Source organism: Crotalus tigris, unplaced genomic scaffold, assembly GCF_016545835.1.
Source record: "Crotalus tigris isolate CLP2741 ecotype Arizona unplaced genomic scaffold, ASM1654583v1 scf7180000017666.379230911805:20528666, whole genome shotgun sequence".
Lineage (NCBI taxonomy): Eukaryota > Metazoa > Chordata > Lepidosauria > Squamata > Viperidae > Crotalus > Crotalus tigris.
Window position 1 is genome coordinate 13,383,824 of NW_024096552.1, and position 25,175 is coordinate 13,408,998.

The following is a 25,175-nucleotide window of genomic DNA, read 5'->3' on the forward strand; positions in this document are numbered from 1 at the left end:
TGAATGAACCCAAGGGCACTGCAGTGGCTGTAACTTCGAAGCTTGGTCATAAGTAGCTTTCAGAGGTGGGAGGTATGTATCATAACTGAAAGGTAGCTAAGCAATTCCTCATAACTCAAGAACTTCATGTAAAATGTATAACAAATAGGGCCAACAAAATGGAAAGAAACTAGGGAGATTTAACTATTTTATCCCCATTTTTATAAGTAACTCAAGGCAGTAAACATATCTAATACTCCTTTATCTTCCTATTTTCCCCTCAACAACAACCTTGTAAGGTGGGTTGAAAGAGAGTGACTGACCAAAATTACCTAGGCAGCCTGCATGCCTAAGTGGAACACAACTCACAGTCTTCCATGTTCTAGCATGGTGCAAGACAGAATTAATGCAGGGAATGGTTAAACACATTTAACGTATTACTTTTATATACAAGAATTGAAACAATACAATTCAAAACGTGCTGTGTTTTAAAATCAGCCGTATTTTTCCAGAAACAATTATAAATTACTTTACAATTATGTACTGACAAAATAATGCTTATGATCGTACCTTTATCTTTCTTGAAATCTAAAGCATCTTCCTTATCTGTCACTATTTCTTTCATGTTGATTATACTTGGATGATTTAGTTGTCGAAGAATCTTTATTTCCCTAATAGCTGTAATAGGAAAACCTTCTTTTTCATTATCCAACCGTACTTTCTTTAATGCCACCATTTCCCCTAGGAAAATATTAGTCAAACTATTATTAGCAAAAACTAAAATACTGACATATCCAGAAAATAATTTCATATTATAATTATATAGAATAGAATATAGAAATAGAAAAAAACTACCTTGTACTAACTAATAAATTACAGTATTCTGAATTAAAAATCTCTACAAGCTCTATATTTATCAAAATATGAAGTTCACCAAGGCCTTTCATTTTATAAAATAATATAATCTTTATTGTCATTTTTTTTACTGTGGGCACACATTTTACTATGGCACACATTAAAAATGAAATTCTGCTGCCTGTTCTCAAAAGTGTACACATATATAAAAGACATATAAGCATGCTGTATACATACATATGTATATACCTACACCCTCAGATATAAATACATATAAATATTAATCACTGTCCATCTTGAATATACAGCGGAAAGAGGAAGTTTGAGAATTCACAAGGCTGATACTGTATGGAACAAAACTGTGACTGAATCTGGATGTTCTGCTTCAGATACCATGAAGCCTCCTCCCAGAAGGTAACAAGGAAAACAGGTCATGAAGAGGATGTGTAGCATCCCAGAGAATGCGGATCCTGCTCAAGAAATGCTTTTATGCTACAGTGGGACAAAAAAGTATTTAGTCAGCTACCAATTGTGCAAGTTCTCCCACTTAAAAAGATGAGAGAGGCCTGTAATTGTCATCATAGGTAGACCTCAACTTCGAGAGACAAAATGAGAAAACAAATCCAGACAATCACAGTGTCTGATTTGGAAAGAATTCATTTGCCAATTATGGTGGAAAAGGGGCGTTGACTTACCTGAACGCCTTTTCTCAGCACGGAGATGGATAATCCACGCAGTGGGTTGAGACTGTATTCCTGGCCAATCAGATCAGTCAGCCAAAGTTGCCACGCCCCGTCCTGGACCATGATCCTTAGTCTTGACTCGAGCACAGCCATTGACTGACAGTAAGACGTTTTGGCTCCACTAAATATACCCTATTATCCTAGTCTATAAGGGTGGGTGTGGATTATCCATCTCCGTGCTGAGAAAAGGCGTTCAGGTAAGTCAACGCCCCTTCTCCAGCACTGGAGATGGATAATCCACGCAGTGGGACATACCAAAGCCTATTGTCCCTTGGGTTGGGGAATAGACTGGTCCCGTGTGCAACTTTGGTCTAGAACCTGCTGGAGAACCCTCCTACCGAAGGAGGCCTCTGCAGAGGAGTACTTGTCGATTTTGTAATGGCGAATGAATGGAGAGGGCGAGGCCCAAGTGGCTGCCCTGCATACCTCTTCAATAGAAGCCTGCATGGCCCATGCTGCTGAGGTGGCAGCACTCCTTGTGGAATGGGCCGTGATATGCTTGGGGACTTGCAAGGACTCCGCCTGGTATGCCCCAGTGATGCATGCCCTAATCCACCTACCGATGGTAGAGGACGAGACCTTCGGCCCCTAGTAACGGGGTGGAAGGATATGAAAAGTGCTTCCGAGCGTCGGAATTCCGCTGTGCGCGAAATGTAATGTCTTAGTGCCCTTCGTACATCCAAGGTGTGCCATTGTTGCTCCAGGGGATGAGCTGGGTTTGGACAGAAGTCTGGTAGGACTATTTCCTGTGATCTGTGAAAAACGGAGTTGACCTTTGGAATGAATGGTCTATTCTTAGGACTACCTTGTCCCTGTGAAAATGGCACAGGTCCTTCCTCATTGAGAGAGAAGCTAACTCGGATATCCGCCGAGCTGACGTGATGGCTACCAAGAATGCTACCTTATGGGTCAGATAGCGAATGTCACATGTTTTGAGTGGTTCGAAGGGCGCTCTGGTAAGAGCTTGTAGTACTCGTGGTAGTTCCCACGATGGATACCTGTGCACGGTTGGCGGTCTGATGTTCGCAGCCCCCTTGAGGCAGGATCGTATTAAGGGATGCTTGCCCAAGGATTCACCGGGGCTGGCAGAAAGTATAGTTGAGAGGGCAGCGATTTGCCTGCGCAGCGTGTTTGGCGAGAGGTCCCTCTCTAGGCCATCTAGTAAAAATTCTAGGATCTTGGGAATTGTGATCCCTTCGAGTAACAATTCCTGTTTAGAGCACCATGATTGGAAGCTTCTCCACGTGGCCTCGTAGATACGGTTCGTGGAGGGGCGCCTTGATGCCTGTATGACCCTAATTACACCCTGTGAGCAAGCCCCCTTGGCTAAAATTGACCGTTCAAGAGCCAGACGGCTAGTTGTAGCCATTGTGGCTCTGGGTGGGAGATCTCCCCCTGCTTGAGGGAGATCCTCTCCGGAGGAATCCGCCATGGATTCGTGCGGGAGAGACTCCTCAAGTCTGCGAACCAAGGTCTCCTTGGCCAATAAGGGGCCACAAGGATTACCTCGGCCCTTTCCCGCAGAATCTTGCGTACTACCGCCGGAAGGAGAGGTAAGGGTGGAAACGCGTACAGGAGCCCCCTTGGCCATGGGCTCCGTAACGCGTCCGTCTGCTCTGCTCCCTTGGATGGGAATCGGGAGAAGAAGCGAGTTAGGTGGGCATTGGAAGGAGAGGGAAAAAGGTCCACCTGGGGAAGCCCGAAGCGGTGACAGACCTCCCTGAAGATCCTTGGGTGTAGTTGCCATTCCGAGTGATCTATTGTTGATCTGCTCAACAGATCTGCTTGGATGTTTGCCTCCCCCGATATGTGGTCGGCCTTTATGGAGGCCAGATTTTGTTCCGCCCAGGCCCCCAGTAGGAAGGCCTCGGCCGAGAGCGAGCGAGAGTGTATGCCCCCCTGACGGTTTATGAGGGCCTTGGCTGTCACGTTGTCCGTCAGGACCAGTACGTGCCTGCCTTTTATGCTGCTGTGAAAATGCCTTAACGCTAGGTGAATAGCCCGCAGCTCGAGCCAGTTTATGTTGTGTCGGAGATCCACCGCTGACCAGCGGCCCTGTGTCCACTTGGTCCCCAAGTGGCCTCCCCAGCCGAATAAGCTCGCATCTGTTGTGACTACTACTCTGTCTGGTTCCCTGAAGGGGGACCCCCTGAGGAGAGCTGGAGATAGCCACCACCTGAGGGAGTGTCGTACTCTCAGAGGTATGCCTACCCTCTTCCGGGATGCACTGATTGTTGTCTCTGAAACGGGAGCATGAACCATTGCAGTTCTCTTGAGTGCAGCCTTGCCCAAGGAACTATTGCTATGGTCGATATCATCTTCCCTAGCAGCTGGGAGAGGCAGACCAGCGTCACTGATTGACCGCGGCTTACCTGTTTCACGGCTTTCTTTATGCTGCTGAGGCGTTCCTGTGATAGGTACACCTTGCATTCCTTTGTGTCTATGACCGCTCCCAGATGGAGTATTCTCGTAGTTGGGGTTAGATGGCTCTTTGGAAAGTTCACCGAGAAGCCGTGGTCCTGCAGCATTTTTATCACTAACTTTAGGTCCGCCCGAGACTGCTGGGCGGACGATGACTGGATTAGAATATCGTCCAGGTAGCACTGGACTCTGACTGGTACGTTTCTTAGGTGTGCTGCCAGAACCGCCAGAATCTTGGTGAACACCCTGGGCGCTGATGACAGGCCGAATGGAAGTGCCCTGTATTGAAAATGGTGCCCCCTGTAGGCAAACCGTAGAAAGCGGCGGTGAGCCAGGGATGTGCAAGTATGCCTCCGTGAGGTCGATCGATGCCAGAAAATCCCCTTTCCTTACACTTCCAAGGATGGAGCGTAGTGTCTGCATTTTGAATTTGCGGTATTTTATGTAGAAATTTAGCCTTTTCAAATCCAAAACGGCTCTCCAACCCCCCGAGGGTTTTGGGACCACGAATAGGATAGAATAAAACCCCTGGTCTCTCTGGTTCATAGGCACCGGCTCTACGGCCCGTATGTTTAGAAGGTGCTGAACGGCCTCGTTCATGAGCCTTCTCTTTGTTGGGTTTGTGGGACAGGGGCACGGGCGGAAGTGGTTCGGGGGCTTTGAGAGAAATTCTAGAGATAGACCATGACGTATGGTGTTCCTGACCCATACGTCCGTGGTGGTCTCTTCCCACTGGGGAGCAAACCCTGCTAGTCTGCCCCCCTATGGGAAGGTCTGGGTGGGAGTCATCTGGTACGGCGGAAGGGGCGGTTGTTCCCCCGAAAGGGCCGTCTTCCCTGCGTTTGCCTATGTCTTGTGTTCTGTCTGTCCCCCTGTCTTTCCCTATCCTGTCTAGCTTGGAAGGGGTGGGAATTTTGAAAGTAGTTGACCCTGGCTTCCGTACGAAAGGATTGTTTCCTTCCCCAGGAGCCGGGTCTCTTGTCCTGCCTTTTAAGCATGTGTTTCAGGACCTTGCGCTTGTCCTTGTTCTCTGTCAGGTATGGCGTTAGTGCCTCACCAAACAGCTTTGCCCCTTGGTACGGAGCCGAAGCCAATTTCCACTTTGGATTTGGTATCCGCCTGCCAGTTCTTTAGCCAGAGGATGCGCCTGCTCGTGTTGTTTGCCGCCATTGCCTTGGCTGAAAACTTGGTCGCTAAAAGTGTTGCGTCCAACGCATATTCCGTGGCCGCTACCATTTTGCTGAGTTCCTGGTGAGTGCGTATATCCTCCATGGGAACCCGGCCCTGTAACTCACGGAGCCAACAAAGTGTGGCTCTGGTGAAAAAGGACGCGGAGGTAGACGCCCTGGTAGCCCAAGCTATTGCCTGGTGCGTTCTCCTGTAGTTGGACTCACTCTTTCGGTCCTCGGCTTTAAGAGCCTCAGCAAAATCTCCTGATATGGCCGTGTCCGATATCAGGGGACCTATGGGTTTGTCCACCACCGGCACCTCCAATGTTCCCTCTAGCTCCCTTGCTACGTTAAATAGCTTCCTCTCCGCATTGCTAGGAAGCGGTAGGGAGGTTGGCGCTGCCCACTGTTTCCTTATTGTGTTTAGGAACATGGTCGGGCATGGTATGCGGTGTTGAGTGTTTACCTTTTCGGCGAACGTCGGCTCAGCCTCCGTGTCAACTGTGACAGGCTCCGCTGGTGTCCCATGCCCCAGATGGGCTGTGGCCTCAGCCTTGCGCCGAATAGTAACAAAAAGAGAAGGGTTAAACAGGCCGCTGAAGGACGGCCCTTGAGGTGAGGTGTCCTCCTCCTCCTCAGACATGTGAATCCCTTGTGACGTACCTGGCTGGTCCAGGTAAGCTTCCTCAGAGACCGACGAGTCTGAGATGGAGGAGAGGTCCTGATGGTCCTCCGTTTCCTCCCGATGCCTCGTTCTAAGTCCTAGAGGCTTGGCTTTTGAAGTTTGAGCCCTGGCCTCAAATGCACGGTCCACTGCCTGTGCTATTAGGGTGGCTAGCAGATCCCCCGTCAATGCAGGAGGAGTGACCATTGCCTGCGACCCCGCAGGTGCTGTGGTTAGCATGGTCCTCGGGGTTTCCTGTAACCTCCGTGGGGAGGGGGATCGGGAGAGCGATGAGAATTCACCTATCCCACCCTCTGTTTGGGACTGTGATGAGTTCCCTAATGACCAAATGGCCCGTGGGGATGAAGGGAGACCCAGCGGTAGATCAGGACCTATCCCCCCAGTCTGCCTATTTTCAATTCTGGCCCTTTTCTGGGCTCTGTCGAACTCTTTTTCTAGGGCTTGGTGTCTTCTGATTGCCTGTTTGTCAGCCTTCTTTGATGACTTCCTTGCAGCCTTTCTAGGGTCTGCAGAGGATTCCGAATCCTCTGAAGCAGGTGCTCCAGAGGATGAAGGCGGGGCTCCAGTGGAGGGAATGATTGCTTCCTCCATTCTCCACTAACGCTGGGCCGTGATAGGGGGGACCCAGGTAGTAGGAGAGCTCCAACTTTGAGTAAGGACAGGCGCACTACTGGGGGCGTCTGGAACTCAGGAGCAGACTCTGCCAAATTGTCAGAGTTAGTCACTGTGCACGGATAAGAACAGGCACGCTAATGGGAATGCCTGGAACCCGGCTTGACTATGGTGGGTAAGGACAGGCACGCGACTGGGGATGCCTGGAACCCACCACTAAATCCCGAAGCGTACGGGCCACTAATGGGGGACCCGAAGTCTGGAAGGAGCCAAAGGCAACTAAACACAGTTAGTTATGAAAGGTTCTTATTTACTTTAGGTAGAAGACACCAAGTACTGGAACCAGTAGCTATGTGTCTGATTTGAATGTCTCTGAATGAATAATAGATGCTTTAGTACCCCAGTACTGCTTGCCTATTAATTCACTCCAGCGGCTAAACCTAGCTTTCTCAGGGAGTCCTTAAATCCCCTGTTTGGACAAAAAATATGGCCGCCGCTGCAAGGAGACTACTGCGCATGTGTTAACAAGGCTGCCTGTGCCACGTGCGGTTGTAACAAAGAGCTGCGCGTGCTTCCAGCTGTGCAGACAATGGCGCCTTGTTTAAAAAATCCTGAGCAGCCTGGAGTGAAAAAGACTGCTCCTTCGCACGCCAGCTGTTTCCCTTAATCAATCTCCCTCCCAGCATGCGTCCCCTTTGTCCTCCGCTTCCCTCGCTAATTGCTTGCCTTTCTGTCTTTTTTGTTTTGTTTGTTTTAAACGCGAGGGGTTGCCCGAGCCCCCCGTTTGTTTAAGGCGGCTACCGGCTGCTGGAAGGTGGCTGGGGTTTGGGTTAGGGAGGGGAGTTAGGGATTTCCCCCTTTTAAGTGGGGGTGGATTCCCCTGTAGGAATCTGACTTCCTGAGTCTTACAATTTAGCAAGGAAATTTTTGAGTAATCAATTAAATTGAATTAAATTATCTCTAATTAACTTTTAAACTAAGCAATTTCAGCTACTAGAAAAAATCCCCCCCAATGGAAAGGAACTATACCTGCCCAGGAGCCAAAGTTGTAGGTCTGTCTGTATGGCCAGATCAGTCAAGACTAAGGATCATGGTCCAGGACGGGGCGTGGCAACTTTGGCTGACTGATCTGATTGGCCAGGAATACAGTCTCAACCCACTGCGTGGATTATCCATCTCCAGTGCTGGAGAATAAGTATTTGGTCACCTACAAACAAGCAAAATTTCTTCTTTAAGAGGGTCCTCTGTCCTCCACTCATTACCTGTATTAATGGCACCTGTTTGAACTTGTTATCAGTATAAAAGACACCTGTCCACAACCTCAAACAGTCACACTCCAAAGTCCACTATGGTGAAGACCAAAGAGCTGTCGAAGGACACCAGAAACAAAATTGTAGACCTGCACCAGGCTGGGAAGACTGAATCTGCAATAGGCAAGCAGCTTGGTGTGAAGAAATCAACTGTGGGAGCAATAATTAGAAAATGGAAGACATACAAGACCACTGATAATCTCCCTCGATCTGGGGCTCCACGCAAGATCTCACCCCGTGGGGTCAACATGATCACAAGAATGGTGAGCAAAAATCCCAGAACTACACGGAGGGACCTAGTGAATGACCTGCAGAGAGCTGGGACCTACGTAACAAAGGCAACCATCAGTAACACACTACGCCGCGAGGGACTCAGATCCTGCAGTGCCAGCACTAACCCCTGCTTAAGCCAGTACATGTCCAGGCCCGTCTGAAGTTTGCTAGAGAGCATTTGGATGATCCAGAAGAGGATTGGGAGAATGTCATATGGTCAGATGAAACCAAAGTAGAACTGTTTGGTAGAAACACAACTCGTCATGTTTGGAGGAGAGACAATGCTGAGTTGCATCCAAAGAACACCATACCTACTGTGAAGCATGGGGGTGGAAACATCATGTTTTGGGGCTGTTTCTCTGCAAAGGGACCAGGACGACTGATCCGTGTACAGGAAAGAATGAATGGGGCCATGTATTGTGAGATTTTGAGTGCAAACCTCCTTCCATCAGCAAGGGCGTTGAAGATGAAACGTGGCTGGGTCTTTCAGCATGACAATGATCCCAAACACACCGCCCAGGCAACAAAGGAGTGGCTTCGTAAGAAGCATTTCAAGGTCCTGGAGTGGCCTAGCCAGTCTCCAGATCTCAACCCCATAGAAAACCTTTGGAGGGAGTTGAAAGTCCGTGTTGCCCAGCGACAGCCCCAAAACATCACTGCTCTAGAGGAGATCTGCATGGAGGAATGGGCCAACATACCAGCAACAGTGTGTGCCAACCTTGTGAAGACTTACAGAAAACGTTTGACCTCTGTCATTGCCAACAAAGGATATATATATATATATATATATATATATATATATATATATATATATATATATATATATGAGATGAACTTTTGATATTGACCACATACTTATTTTCCACCATAATTTGCAAATAAATTCTTTCCAAATCAGACAATGTGATTGTCTGAATTTGTTTTCTCATTTTGTGTCTCATAGGTCTACCTATGATTACAATTACAGGCCTCTCTCATCTTTTTAAGTGGGAGAACTTGCACAATTGGTGGCTGACTAAATACTTTTTTGCCCCACTGTATGTCCTGGAGAGAAGGGAGTGAACTGCCAATAATTTTTTCTGCCATCCTCACCATTTTCTGCACTGTCTTCCTGTCTGAAGCAGTAATGCTTCCAAACCAGGCAGTAATGCAATATGACACAATACTCTTGATCATCCCTCTGTAAAAAGTGGTAAGGACGGGAGAAGGAAGATGTACTTTTCTCATGCAATGCAGAAAATGCAGGCGATTAAGCTCAATTTGATTCAGTAAATCAAGTATTCTATCAATTAATCAAGACTGACTTAACTTTAAAAGTCTGGACAGCCAGCTTGGTATAATAATTAAGTCAAATGGCTAGGAATCAGAAGGCTATGAGTTATAGTCTCACCTTAAACCTAATGACACACCTGATGATCTGAGGCAAATCATTTTTTTCTCCGCCTGAGGAAAGACAATGCAAAACCCCTTCCAAAATTTTGCCAAGTAAGCTGCCAAAACTACAGGTAATCCTCAATTTATGACCACAACTGAGTTCCAAATTTCCTTTGCTAAGAAAGCAATTAAGTGAGTTATGTCTTATGTACATTTTTTGCCACAGTTGTTAAGCAAATTATTGCAGTTATTTAGTGAATGATGCAGTCATTAAAGGAATCTGACTTCCCCCAATGATTTTGCTTGTTGGAAGCCAAAAAAGCTTAAAGTGGTGATCACATGACCCCAGGACAGAGCAACTGTCATAAATACATGCCAGTTGCCAAGCACCCAAATTGTATGAAAAATCACTTTTTTTCAGTGCTGTTGTAACTCTGAACAGTTACTAAACAACTTTAAGCACTACCTGTAGTCCATAAAAATGCCAGGAATCAGTACTGAGTGGAATTAACTAAGTGGAATTAATATATCTTAAATCAGTTTTCTTGTCTTCTTTTATGTCTCCAGCCTTGAATCATAATTCCAGAATATATTCATTTTTATGAGGTATATGCATTGCCAAACCAATTGTCTCACTTTTTGATAACACAAATGCTCATCTTTATACCTACTATATATATATATATATATATATATATATATATATATATATATATATATATATATATATATATATATATATATATGAATTTCCCTTCCCAACAGAAAATGGAACACATGAAGAAACCATAAAATCACCAATACAAGTTTTCCAAACACCTATGTTAAAGAATAAGTCCTCAACTTACAACAATTCATTTAGTGACAATGGCACTGAATAAAATGGCCTATGATTGTTTTATACATTTATAAGTGTTGCAGCATCCCCATAGTCACATGATCAAAATTCAGATGCTTGAAAACTGACTCATATTTATGATGGCTTTTCAGCCTTCTAACAAGCAAAGTCAATGGGGTGTTAAGATTCAATTCATAACCATGTTATTAATTTAACTACAATGATTCATTTAACAACTGTGGCAAGAAAGGTCATAAAATGAGGTAAAAGTCACTTAACAACTGTCTCGCTTAGCAACTGAAATTTTGGGCCCAATTATGGTCATAAGTCAAGGTCTACTTGTATGCATTCTGACCATATACTAGTAGAAACTGCAACAATTACTTATAACATCAGCATTTTTATTGTGAATCATAATTTAAAACTTACCTGTATCTTTATCTCTGGCTTTGTAAACTTGCCCATAGGTGCCTTCTCCAATAATGCCAATGATATCAAACTTATCTACACAACGTTTCCCCCAGTCAATTTCTTTCTGCTTTGTTTCACCATGACGTGGTCCACATATCCTAACCAAACAATTAATAAGATTTTGTTCCACAAGAATATGTTTATATTTGTGTCTACAAAAGTACTTCTCGGTACATTTGTCTATGCAAATATTCCGTTACATATTAAATTATTTTTTTAAAATATCAGTCACTCATATAGTGAATTAGCATTTTATATTCTCCTCCTTGCAGTGCTATACTACAAATCTTATGCAACAATTTCCACCATATCTGGCTGCTTTGGTTTCATGTTTCCTTTAAATCCCCCCCCCCCATGGATGTATTTTTCAAAAGCAGATTATAGTATACTGTGAAGATTACCTATTTCTACAGTTCAAATAAAATAAAGCAGTTTTTTTTACAGGTAAAATAGGGAAATTAAATGATCTGAAATACCAACTAGAAACATTTAAATACACCTAGTTTTTTTAAAATTCAAATACTATTCTTAAATTACTCTATTTCACAACCTGAAATTAATATATAAATCAGAGAACAACAAAGACATAATCTTATTTTAGCATTTAAAACACTATATAATGATGTATCTATGGATTGGTATATTTCTGCCCAAATACTATAATTCTGGATGCAAAACAAAAATGAGAGTACAGAGAATGTATCTATTAAAGAACATAAAAGTCCATTGATAATTTAAAATCTAATTTTTCTACTTGTTCATGCACAAAATACAAAAAGCAATACAATCTTAACAGAATTCTATAGTGAATCAGTTATCAATTCCCTTGAAACAAGAATTTTAAAATGATTTTTGTATTTTATATTTATTATGATCTATATATTAAAAAATAAATACACATACTTCGGTCTCTTTTTATGATGTGATTGCACTAGTATTCTTTTCTCTTCTGGGCTTTGGGATATATCATCTCCTCCAGGTAACTCAGGTGGCAATGGCAAGTCTGCAAGCAAATGGCGTAATTTCTTCTCCACTTCTTTTTTCACTGCTTTTACTGAAATGTTACCTTGCAAACTAGCAAAATAAATATGTTTTTTGTCAGCATAAATGATAAATTTCTAACTAAAACAAAGTATCAGGTTCTAATACATTTTTCCAAAATCATACTTATGTAGACGTAAGTGCTAGACTTTAAAATACAAAAGACCTAGACTTTTGGTAAAATACAAGAGACAGTGAACATCAGTACTAATCCATGTACTTTGTATACATTTCTAAATAGCCATCAAAATGGATTGGTGGAGGGTTTGGCTGCAAATGCTTTTTTAAGCATACATAAGATTAGAAGTTAATGTTAGTATAACAAAAAGTATTTAATTTCATTAAACCCATCTGGCATTTGCAGGTTGACATTGCATCTTTAAAAATTATATTTCATAACTCACCAATCTGTATCTTTATCTTCAGGCAGCATGGGAGGAAGAGGCAAGGGTGGCAGAGTGGAAGTGATTGGCGCAACACTACAGTCTTTCTCTTTAGATGCTGCAGTTAGGATATTAGGTTTATTCTTCTCTTTTACTGCAACAGGTTGTGTTGTTGATTTCACAAGGGTTGTTTTATTTTCTTTTGCTGCTAAAACTTTCGGTTTAGCCACTTTCTCTACAGTCACATTGTTTTTCACTTTAGTTTCCTGAATAGGAACTTTTGTTTTTGTCTTATCATTTTTCAAGGTTGAACTATTTAAAGGAGAAGATATATTTTCTATTTTTATCTTTTTTACTTCCTTTACATTGTTCACTTGTTGTACAGCAATTCCTATGTCAATTCCCTTAGTAGGTGTAGAGGTGTTTGAAACTTTTGCATTGGCTTTAGCTGCCTCTGCTGCCCTGGCTTTTTTGTTTTTGTTCAGCTCAGCCCCCAGGCTGCTTTTTAGAGTCAGAGTACTTGGAGAAATACTGGACTGCCGACTTCTGGATCTTGACAATCTGTGTCTACTACGAGATCGTGAATGTCTTGATGAATAAGGACTTCTGCTTCTGGATTTTGCTGGTTTTCTGCTTATAAAAATAAAGTTTTAGTGAGTAAATATTGTTATAATGCTAAATTACAATGAACAGCTTTTACAGCCATTCCATTAATATTTTTACTGGTTAACTGGCTTTTTTAAATCAAAAAACTTTAATAACAGCAAGAAGTCACTATGTTACCTAACAAATTTAAAATGTGTGTTTATATTTCAGAATATTTCAAGCAAATTTTAACTGTATAAATTTGAATACTTACTGATTCAGAATATCACCCAAAGCTAAGATTTCATCCCCCCAAAAAAACTAAGCTTTGAAATGATTTGTTATTGAAAGATTTAAGATTTAAAATTAAATCTTCATTTTGATATCCAATTAGAACAACTAAGCAGAAGAATGGGGGGGGGGAATAGACAAAGTTAAATAGAAGAAAGTTTGATTTAGATAAGTTAGAAAGGGTGATTTTTACTTTTAAACAACAGATATTAAGTTTGATCTCTGTGGAGAAAGCAAGAGATCTTTTGAAAAAGTTTAAAATAGAATTGGAGGAAATACAAATGAGAGTGACAACTGCAAAAATGACCAGGCAAATGTGATAGTAGATACAAGACATAAAGAGGATTTCAAGTTAGATCGATAGGCATTTACTTTTCTAAAATCTTGGGATGAATTATAAATGTTCAATGTAGAATATAAATGGCAAAATCTCCTCAAAACTGAAAAAAAAATAATCATTAAAAATTTAAAACAAGATGTAATTTGTTTAACAAGAAGTACTTATTTGGGGAAAAATGTAAAATATTTAAGTAAAAAAAATCTGGAATTTTAGCAGAATTGAAAAAAATGTTTTGTATATAAATCTGCAGCTATATCCAAAACTTATACTGACTGTTGATTATGGCACATATGTCATGGTAAACAAATAGATTAAATTTTTGATATTGGAAACTTATGTCCCAAATGACGATAAAACAGCATTTTATAAAGGTCATGGCTAAATTATTGGATTTTACATATGAAAATTGGGGGATCGAAATCGAGTAGTTTTTCCACAAAAAGAACCTTTAAAAAATATTAAAAATACAGAGGGTAAATTAACTCTTTTTTAATGTAATGGATAATTTGGAGCATTTTGATTGCCAGAGATATAAAACAGTTGAAAAGAATATATTTATTTTTATGAAAGACTTTTCAAGAATATATATGATTTGGATTTCTATGATTTGGGTAATAATGTTTATAAATGTAAACATTATCAAATATCTTTTCAAATCACTTTTAAAAAGAAAAATGGATGATCATAGAAAATGTCAGAATGATAAGATTCTGAATACTGGTCCAAAAAAATAAATTATGGATATTTGATAATTATTCCAACATCCAAAGTTCAAAGAAGCAATCATTTTCTTTCTGGTTCTATTGAGGTTTGGGAGAAGCTGAATTTAAAATTGAAGAGATATAAACAATGACAATTCAACTATAAAAATGCATAGGAACCTGAACCAGCTTATCTCCTTGTCAACATTCAGCATCAAGATTATCGCTGGATTGTTAAAGAGGGCTTTACAATAAATGGGCATCTACATTGTTCTATAATACCAATTATGATTAACTGCAGCACAAAGAGTGAGACTATTAAAATATATTTGCTAATGATATATCAACTGTATCATATTGGTAGAAGACATCTTTTGAGTACTAACTAATTCAACTATTAACCACAATTGTTTCTTCTATTGATTGAGGAGGATTTTTTCTTTCTTTGGAATAACTGATTCAAAACTGAAAAGCAATTTAAGAAGTAAAAAAGCAGAAAAGTTGCCCTTCCCATAGGATACTGAAAAAAGATACAAAGTATTCATTAACTATTAACAATATATACCTTACTAGTGCTAACCTGGCTGAAATTGCTTATTTTTAAGAAACAAAAATCAAATGCATATTTTCTATTAATGAACTATTTTACTAATTGTTTGGGATAATTACTCTAAATAATTATCAGTTCCATCTAAAAGCTGGTGATGGACATAGAAAAATGTTTCCAAATGTTCACTCAGTTAATTGAACTGTTGATGGTTATTAATATTTATATAATTGTAACATTAATCTGGAACAAAAGAGACCATGTATGCCTCAACTTACAAACATTCATCTAGTTTGAAGTTACAAAGGTACCGAAAAAAGTTATTTATGATCGTTTTCATACTGTTGCAGCATATATATGGTTGCGTGATCAAAATGTGGATGCTTGGCAGCTGGCATGTATTTATGATGGTTGCACTGTATTAGGGTAATGTAATCAACTTTTGCAATCTTCTTGACAAGGTTGTCTTCAATGGGGAAGAACACATTCACTTAATAACCACATTACTAACAATTACAGTGATTCACTTAACTGTGCAAGAAAGGTGGTAAATTGGGCAAAACTCACTTGTCTTGGTAGCAACAAAAATTTTGGGATCAACTATGGTCATAAATTGAGAACTACCTCAACTTTCTGTACTCTCACAAAATAACTATATGAAAGTGCTGAAAAATATCAGTTCAGATTTTAAATACCAAAAGTGTTATATGTCAAAAGGAAAAATTCTAAAATTTTTCTGATTAGCAATTTAAATCAAATCCACTTTATTTAAGAAATGCTTTTTTGTTAACAAAAATGATCCTATTTGAATTATTTTCAGAATCATTAACAGATTCAAGTGAATTAGAGACTATCATAATACTTCATCAAAACAAGTACTTCGTATTCAGATTTCTCATTGGACACTCAAGAATATCTGCAGAATACCCTTCATCAAATTCAGAAACTGAGACGCTTTTGAACAGGGAAATTTTAGTCATAACTATCTATTCTGTCAAGTCAGCTTGGAATAGCGATTAAGGTTTCTAAAAAAGACACCTTTATATCCCACCTTAGGCACAAAACCAATGACTTTAAACTAGTCAATTTCTCTCAGTCCTAGGATGAAAGCAAATCACTACTGAAAATCCTTGCCAAGAAAACAGCAAGGATTGGTCCACATAGTCTCTAAGAATCAAATACAATTGAATAGAAGAAAAAAACTCATATCCTGTAATAAAATTAAGGTTCAATAACCCCAATATGACCCTTAAAAACCAAAATTTTAGTACTCTGGTCATCTAAAAGTTTCCCTGGCTCCTAGTTTATCCAAACATAATTCAAAGTGCTGCTAACATTTGAAGTAAAACTACTTACAGCATAAAGCAAAACCACATGAAGAAACAACTCCTCCAAATGAAAATTATATATACTAACCTCATTTTATAAGGCCTGTGTCTGTGCACCTGGATCTCAACAAGATAAATTATCAACAAATGAAAATCACTTTTCAACTAAAAAGTGCATTTAAAATATTTAACTGCTACTTTTTATTTTATTTAAATAAGCCACTTCCTTTTTTATTTTCCTAGTTATTGATTAATTGATCATGATTTACAAAGCTTTTGTGGGTTTTTTGTTCATTATATTTTAATTACTATTTAATTTTATATTATTTTATAATAATTTATTTAATTTTATATTATTTATATTATAGCCCTTACAATTTTGTAAGCTATTTATGGAGAAACCTATATTATTGTTGAGAAATAGAGATCTAATTCTCCTTGTAATCAATTATTTTTTATTTTATTTTGTAGTTCTGCTGGGTATCAGCTTACTTATTTTCAATAATTCTGTTTATCTAGTGACAGAGTGTTGCATCATTTGTTTATTTGTTGAAAGCTAATGTGCAGAGTTGCATACAGTTAGGAAATACATACTTTTTCCTAGCAATCCCACTAAACACAACAACATTTACTTTTGAGTATTTTTCCACATACATATACAAACTCAAATGTAGTTAGGAAACAATTCTCAAATCTGTATTTTTAAGTAAAATCAATTGATTAAGTGTAAATACTCTTCAAATATTGATTTTGCTCTAGAGCTTGATTATTTAGAACTCACAATTTCACTTGAAAATTATACCCCAATATGCAAGTTTATAGTATTAGCCAGTAAGTGGGAAGAGATTTAATTGCAATTTTTTTATACCAGAATATCACTGTAAAGGCTGTATTTCCTCAAACACTGCCTAATTCCAAGATAGACTATCCATTTCTAGCTGCAATAGCTAATGCAAGAATCACATATTTTAAAAATGCCCATTTCTAATATCATTGTAATCAATGGTAAAATAGATTGATTGATGCTAAATAACTCAGAATTTTTCTGTTTCAGAAGTTGCCCAATTTTCAAAAATACATTATTTTATGTTCGTCCATCTCACCCCATTTCACTCTCTTATATTTGATTAACCAGCTGGAAGACACACATTATCGGATTATTCTATTTTGAGAGTATAGCCTGAAATAATGCGTTTTTAAAGAAACTTCAACCTTACATTACCTGATGGCTGGACTATAAGGGCTGCGCGAGCGACGTCTGTAAAGACTCGGTGATACATCCCCACCACACTCGAAAGAACTGTGCCGGCTGTAGCTGGGCGACCGACGCCAATAAGGACTAAGAGAAGACCGGGGACTGGGGGACTTGCGGTTCCGTTGGCTTTGTGAAGCTCTGTGGCTAGTTGGGCTGCCATCTCGATAAGGACTAGGGGACGATCGTTGCCGCCTGTAGGCCCTGGGTTCTGTCTTATCCTCCCGGTAGGCTTTAGGCGGTTCCTTGTAAGCGGAGGGAGGCTCTTTGCCTGCTTTCGTCCGGTTCCGGTGGCTTTTAGTTTCCCGGTCTTTCCGACTGCTACTAGGCGACGCAGCTGAGCCCTTCCTGCGGCCGTCGCTGCCGCCGCCGCCGCCGCCCCGGGAGCCATCCCGGTCCTGGCCACCGCTGTGATTGTGGCGGCTGCGAGACTTGGATGAAGAAGAGGAGGCCTCACCTCCCCCCCTGGCAGCCGCAGCCGCGGCCACCCCCTCCTGCTGTAACGGCGCCTTGTCCTTGTCCACCCCCCGCCTGTGGTGTTCCCGGTGCCGCTCCCGAGAGCGACGCCCACTGTTGCTGCGGTGTTCCCTGCGCGGCCGCCGGATGCTCCGATCCGCCTCACCGCGGCTTGAGCGTGGTTGGTTGCCCCCACCGCCACCGGAGGACGCCGGACTCCCGCCGCCGCTCCCTACCCCAGCCGTCCCGCCTCCCACTGGTCCCTCCGACTGGGAGCTTACGTCGTCGTATTCTTCGGCCGTCCCCTCCACTAGTGGCCCCAATCCCGCCCCAATCCCGCGCCGCTCCGAGGCTGCGAGGGCCGCCCCTGAGTTACCTCCACCTGCACCCCCTGATCTGCCGCGCCGCCGTTTGGACCGAGTCCCCGATCGCCGCTTGCCTCGCGGTCGCTTCCGCTCCCCCCCTTCCCCACAGCAGGAGGAGGCGGCGCCGCCAGTGGCCGCCAGGAACAGCAGAGACTGCGGCGGCAGCGGCGGCTGCAGGAGCGAGGGCTGCAGCAGCGGGAACAGCAGCGAAGGTGCCGGCGGGCCCGCCACAGGTGACGGAGGCAACGGGGGAGGCTGCTGCGCCGAAGCGTAGCGCTTCCGCCTCCGGTGATGCAAACGCTTTTTTTCTGCCGCTGGCGATTCGGAACCGCCGGCCCAGGCCCGAATACCGCTCCCGCCTCCGGACGTCGCCGCCTCTGAGGTACTCGGCATCGGGATCTCTCTCCGGCAAACAAGAATCCGTCAAGGCGCCCAAGAGGTGGAGGAGAAAGAAGCAATCGCCATTGGGGCCCTTTGCCAGGTTCGGCTCCGTAGGACGAGTCTCTCCTGCCGTCCTCTGTCTCCTCACATAGAAGGACAGACAGTTCCTTAGGCTGGAACCGTCAGCTGTAGCTTCCACGAGCTCCTAAAACCAGGGATGGTGGCTGCCTCTTCGCCTGACACAAACCGGTCCCATGTTCCCGGCTGGGCCCTGAGTTAGGCCTGCGCGCCTCCCTCTCGGTGCTTATGCCCAAACGGTCCCTCGAGGCCGTGCCCGAACGCTTCGTGTCCCACCGCTCCTTCTGCTGCCTCCGGTTCGTTGGTTCGCTCCGTATCCGGGAGAACGAATAAGGGATGAGAAAGAGCAATTGCCAAATAGTCTCCGTCGTCCTCTGCGTTCGCTTCTCTCTCACTCGCGCACACACAGAAAGAGACAGAAGGGAGACGGCCGGCGCAGCCAGTACAACTGCGCGTGCGCCACTGCGCTGAAGTAAGAAGCAATGAACCTATCTCTAAGCTGGAGAGTTCGGTTTGTTCCTTTTCCAAACGTAATCAACAAGAACTCGCGAGACTGTCTTTCTCACGTCCCTCTATACCGGAACATTCGACAGGCAACTTCCCGAACGTGTCCTTGTTTCTCTAGATCAGAGGTACAACAATCCTAGGTGGTAATCTCGCGAGTCTTCCGGTTTTGCATTGATAGCAATTCAATATTTCATGTGCGGAGAAGAGAGGCGGTATTATATGGATTGAGCCATTCATATCAAATGAAGACATTTCTTGTTGTAAAGTTTGATAGTTAAAGGAAACTGAATGGGAATGAATGTTAATGCCATTCTTATTTTATTATTTCTTTGCTGTATTAAGTAGCAGCTTAGACGACCTTGTCCTCGAGAAAGCTTCTACTTTAATTGGAACAGTAAAATTTGGCGTACGGATCAGTAGAATTTGGGAGGGAGAGCCAGTTTGTTTAAGACTTCAGACTATAAACCAGTTGATTGTGAGCTCCAGGAAACTGAGCGGTAGTCCTGGTTTAGGCATAAAAATGCTCGTTCTCAGTCTAGGACGTCAGACTCGGGGACAAGCAAGTCGGTTAATTCCTACCGCAACCAAGGGTTCAACATTCGGTTGATGGGGGGGGAGCGAAGCCTGTTTCTGCAAAAAAAAACGGTAGGGAAGGGGGAAAGTGTAATTGGGAGACAGCGGCGGAGATTTTTAATTTGCTTTAAATCAGCCTCTCTCCAACCCAAATGGAAAATGGCAGAGTTAAAAATATTCATTGTTAATAGAGAGCTATGCATACTACATACTTAGACATAAGACCAAGGACTTAGATGTTCAGCAGAGTGATGGCACGAGGGAAAGAACTGTCTGTGTCTAGTTCTTTTGGTATGCAATGCTCTGCAGCAGTGTCCTGAGGTAAGGAGTTGAAACAGTTTATATGTCCAGGATGTGCGGGATCAACAGATATTTTCTCAGCCCTGACCCGGTATGTCATCAATGAAAAGCAGACTGGTTGCAATTGTTTTTTTCTGCAGTTTAATTATAAGTTGAAGTCTGTACCTGTCCTGTTTGGTTGCTATATCAAACCACTTACAGAAGTACAAGTGACAGACTTAATAATTTCTCTGTAGGGCTAAACTATTGGAATTAAACTTTTTGGGGATTACCTATAAGGATTAAATGTTGCTGTATTTTGAAATGTTAAATACAAATGTTTATCTAATTTAAATTAATTTAATTAATCTAATTTAAATTCTTCACTGACTGGAGGCTGACTTCTAGCACCAGCAAACAGTAACTATATGCCTCCACCTTAACAACAAACTAGCATATAAAGCCCCAAAGATCTGCTTAAACAACAATTTATTCCCCTATAATCCTCATCCAAAGTACCATGGAGTAACATTGGACAGGACTCTCTCTGGTAAGATACACCTAGAGAACATGGCATCAAAAATCAGTACTAGGAACAACTACTCCAGAAACTTTGTGGAATTAAATGGGAAGTTACAGCTCCCACCCTCAGTTCATCAGCACTAAGGTTAGTCTGCTGCCCTGTATGACTTAAACAGCTGCCATACCAGTAAGTTACCAAACCTGGCACTCTTTGGGCCCAGGCGGGCGCTGTACCTCTCATACCAGCTGGGCGCTTTTGGCCTCTACTGGCTGCTCCCACCAGATCACCTTCCACCTGGCCAACGGCTACCACCGCCGCCAACATGAAATAAAGAGGCGAAGTAGGTGGTAGGGGTTGGAGTTGCTTTCCTCCGCCTGCTGGACACCTGCCAAAGCCACGCAGGGTAAGGTTGCCACGCCCCCTCACTCAGATGCCCTCGCCTCCCCAAGCGTTATTTTACTAACTTGCCTTTCAGCTGCATTGCATTTCTCCATTCACTTCTCAGCTTTTGACGCATGTTTGTGGGACAAAAAAAAAAGTTCAATCAGACTTTCTAACTGTTCGCAAGATCTCAAGAAGTTAGAAAGTCTGATTGAACTTTTTTTTTTTTTTTGCTCTGGCAGTCACATGAAAGATCTGGGCCGACTCGCCCTATGCCAGGCAGGAGCAGCCCAGCAGGGCAGTCCAGAGCAACACAGCCAGGAGGGCAAAGGTGAGGCCAGCAGCATGGGCAGCTACTTGGCACTACATGGCACCCGTCGCGGCCGAGAAATATCCCAGCAGCAGTAGGGCCAGCAGGCAGAGGCCAGGGCTCACCGAAGGTTTGGTTTATTGTGGCTGCAAGCAAGTAAGTGGTGGGACGGAGAGGGCAGGCTGGCAGTAGTCGGTTCCACCAGTGGCCGCTGGCGAAAGGCCCTGGCAGGCCGGTGGGAGGGGTGCTCCAGTGGCTGCATGGAAGATCTGGGCCGACTTACCCTGCCCTGCACTAGGGCTTACTTTCAGGGGAGGCCCACCCCCCCAAAATCAGCTGGGGTTTACTTTTTGAGTAGGGTTTACTTTCAGGGAAACACGGTAGCACCACCAGATTTATGAAGGCAAGCTGCACTAGTGAGAGAACAGAAAATTATGAACAACTCACTCCTACTGGTACATGCCGATTTTTCTCATTTATCAGGTTGAAGACTCAAATTCAGGAAACCGCCACAGGCACCTGTGTAATATCTTCCCTACAACTTTAACATCAATTCACAATGGAAAGCCAAATGAGTTGCTGAATGCCCAGATATAGAAAGATATAAATGACCCCACCTCAGCAATGGAAAATAATGAATAAAATTTACATCGCTGTATAAATGGGGCATAGTATCTTCCCCTCAGTGTGACTGTGGAGTCCCATGTCAAACTGTAGATCACATTGTGACCAGCTATAAGCTGAGGGCATACATTGGTCCAGAATCTGATTTTTTTAAAAAATATAAATGATGGCACGCTTTAATGATTAGATAGCCTAAGCATTGGTATTTGAACATGGATCTTTTTAACATTTATATTTCATTTATTTTACTAATCTAGGTGAAATGTTTATATTGCTAGTCCATGTATGATATGCCATATGTTAAATAAATCTAATTTAAAATTATGTTCCGTGGTAAGTTGCTTGGTATGGATGCAGTAAAAGATAACTTGATAAAAAAGAGATTACCAATAACAGAATAATTGTAGCTCAGAGTTGAAATGAGGGGTCATTGATGCTCTGTGAGCTTGGTTGTTTTCTTGCAGATTTTCATTACCCAAATTAGGTAACCTCATCAGTGCTAGTGGTGCTATCAATAGCACTGATGATGTCACCTAATTTAGGTAATGAAATGTCTGTAAAAAAATAACCAAGCTCAGAGAGTAACAAGACCCCTCAAAATAGAATTTATTGGAACTAGAAGTCATCGCCTGAATTTTGGATGACACAGCTATTTATGATATGATAAAGTTTAGTTTAATATAGATTTTAATAATTAGTTTTTTAGACACACCATATTGTGAGTTTGGGATAAATGTAATTAAAAATCCAAAAGCTCTTCTGTGGTTCTCACCAGGGGAGGTTTTCTTTAAAAGAGAAATGATAGTTAAATCACTTGCTTGACTTATATCAAGCTACTAACATTTGTTGAACGAGAATCTGCCTTAAAAACGAGAAAATCTGAAGCAGGAAGATTTTATGAATCAATGGTTCACTTATGCTAACTGTTTGAAAGACAGTTCTTTTACACATGAAAGAACTGATTTTGAGATTGATCTATGTACCAACATTGAACAATGGTACATTGCTAAAATATATAAAATCGCTTATTGAAGATGAATATAGATCAGACATGTCAAACCCAAGGCCTGGGGGACGGATGCGGCCTGCAAAGTGGTTTCATGTGGCCCACAAAGCCATCCTGGAAACAGTGAGGGAACGGCCCCCTCTGCCTTGGCCCTGACCCAGGCCAGCCGGGAGCCAATGTACAATTTTGTGGTGGCCATTTATGCTGAAACGCATTCAGTCTTAGCTCCATAAGCCCCCCCCCTCCGCATGATCTGAGAGGAACACTGAGGCTTCTCCAGTGGACCATGCCTTGGCATTTGCCGTGGTCCCATCCCCTTCTGCCAGAGACCCTCAGATCTGTCCCACTCCTGCCTAGGCTCCCACAGGCACCCTTGATGTGAACGATATAAAGCTGGCCACACCCACCCAGTAGACCACATCCATTCCATCCACGCCCACCCAGTAGGCTGCACCCATCCTGGCTGCACCCACCCTGGCCACACCCACCCGCCCCCCTGAGGGCAACCGCAATGCTGATGCGGCCCTCAATGAAATTGAGTTTGATACCCCTGTGGTTATCACAGGTGTTATCACTCGCCAATATCTAAGTTTAGTTATCTGTCTAGACAATTACAGTGGAGCACAGAAACCTGTATGTAGAGATCTAACTAAATAGGCTCTGTTTAAGCAATAGTTAGCTAGTTTATGCAAAATGTGTTTGTCAAATCTAGGCAGTTAATTCAGTTCAGTAAACCCATTTGTTTGGTTAGCAAGCAAATATGATCGTGATTATAATATTCAATATTAGCATATCATAAAATGTAGCTTCATTTATACAGATGCATAAATCCAATATATGAAGATTACTCATATTACTGGAAAATGTTAAACAGTACAAATCTTGCTGCCTCTGCATAACATAGAGATCCATTTGTGTACATAACTTATAAAAGGGGAGGGAATTATTGTTAACATCTTATTGGAGTAATTATCCGGACCCTACCCAAGAATAGAAATTCCAGAATTAAGTATGTAATCTGGATGGATTAGTGGGTGGGTGGATGGATGGATCAACAGACAGACATTTACCAGTTGTTTTATGACCATTCAGAGTTTTGATGGCCTCACAAGTGCTTTATGACAAAGCAGTTCAGGCTCTTACTGAATGTCTTCTCCACTTCCCCAGTCATATAACTACATTTCTGGTGGTTGGCACTCAGTTTGCCTTTACAACCCTTTGCAGCATCCTGCAGCTCCATAAAGGTGATTTGCAACTTTTTTGCTGGTTTGCAGCAAAAAATGTCCACGTGGAACATTTACAACTGCAGTGACTTATAACCAGATTTCTAGTTCTAATTGTGGTCATAAATTGAGGATTATCTATACATGCTTCATTGAACGTTTCCTTTCTATCACTTTTAACCATCATTTTTTTTCAAGTTATCATCAAATGTTTTTAGAATTCTTCAGAAGGTGAAATCCTGTCTAAAAATAATTTCCTAAAGGAGTACAACAAATAGAAAGATAGAATCCTTGGATTTTGATACTTTTTCAGTGTTGTTATTCTAGTTAACACTGCAAGTTGCAATCCAGTGCAATGGGCCTCTCCCTAAGACATACAGGATTGCATAAATTTCTAAAAGAGAAATTCAAAACTAGCAAATGAAATTGGGGATGTCAGTGAGTTGTTAGATACGGGAAATTTTAAAGCGATGTAGCATGTGTTGTCATACTAAACTGGAATAAAGAAATAATTCATAATAGTTTTTGCTGCACCCGTGCATCAAAAATAAAAGGTGTAGGAGGGTAAAGCAAAACAAAAAACAAAAACCAACCTCTTCCACAATAGAGAATCAAGAGTTTGGTCAAAATCCCTTGTTCTTTTAGATTCATATGTATATAACAGTGACCATACGAACAGCCAAATGGTGAAAACGAAGAATGGGTGTGGGATTAAAAAATACATTATAATGAAAGGTTTTTTTAATGTCTTTTGCATTAAAATTGGATACTGGATGAGCAGTTACTGGATACATACATTGTCCCCCTCCGAACTCCTGGGCATCTTGCTCTATTTAACATTTCATGGCCTGCGAAGCCATTTCCCATATCATACTAACTGTTCCTCAAGGCTGTGGATAAGGAAAGCACTGTGCTGGAACAAATTCTTTGTATGTTAAAAGTGATGATCCAAACTCTACGTATGCAAGCTCTGGATATACAAACTCAAACTATGACTTCAATCAAAGAATTATCTATACAGAATTCTATAGAGAAAGTGAAACAACCAAATGTTATGACAGAAGACTTAGATATTCAACAAATACAGACAATAGAAAACACAAAAAAGAAATTGATAATAGAGAACAAGGAAAGGGCATTTCTTATAAACCAGAAGGAATTTGAAGATAAACAAGAAAAACAGATGAAAGAGAAAATAAATACTTCGGGACAACTGCATCGAACTGGAAAAATAAAGAGACTACCGGCTAAATCAACTAGTCCTCTTAAGA

At 42.0% G+C, this 25,175-nt stretch overlaps 1 protein-coding gene across 3 annotated transcripts in view; it reads right to left on the reverse strand.

The window, feature by feature from the left end:
* Window positions 1-20,904, reverse strand: part of CDK13 (cyclin dependent kinase 13) — a 70,845-nt gene extending 49,941 nt beyond the window's left edge. For 2 of the 3 annotated variants that reach the window (XM_039336728.1, XM_039336727.1), the window contains exons 1-5: window positions 17,169-20,904; window positions 12,176-12,784; window positions 11,634-11,804; window positions 10,689-10,828; window positions 550-720 (exon numbers count right to left, since the gene is read on the reverse strand). In XM_039336728.1, coding sequence (XP_039192662.1) covers window positions 550-720; window positions 10,689-10,828; window positions 11,634-11,804; window positions 12,176-12,784; window positions 17,169-18,412 — 2,335 coding nt within the window. In that variant the 5' untranslated portion in view covers window positions 18,413-20,904. The remainder of the gene's footprint in view (window positions 1-549; window positions 721-10,688; window positions 10,829-11,633; window positions 11,805-12,175; window positions 12,785-17,168) is intronic. The other variant, XM_039336729.1, reaches the window with a different exon arrangement.
* Between the last annotated feature and the right edge of the window lie 4,271 nt (window positions 20,905-25,175).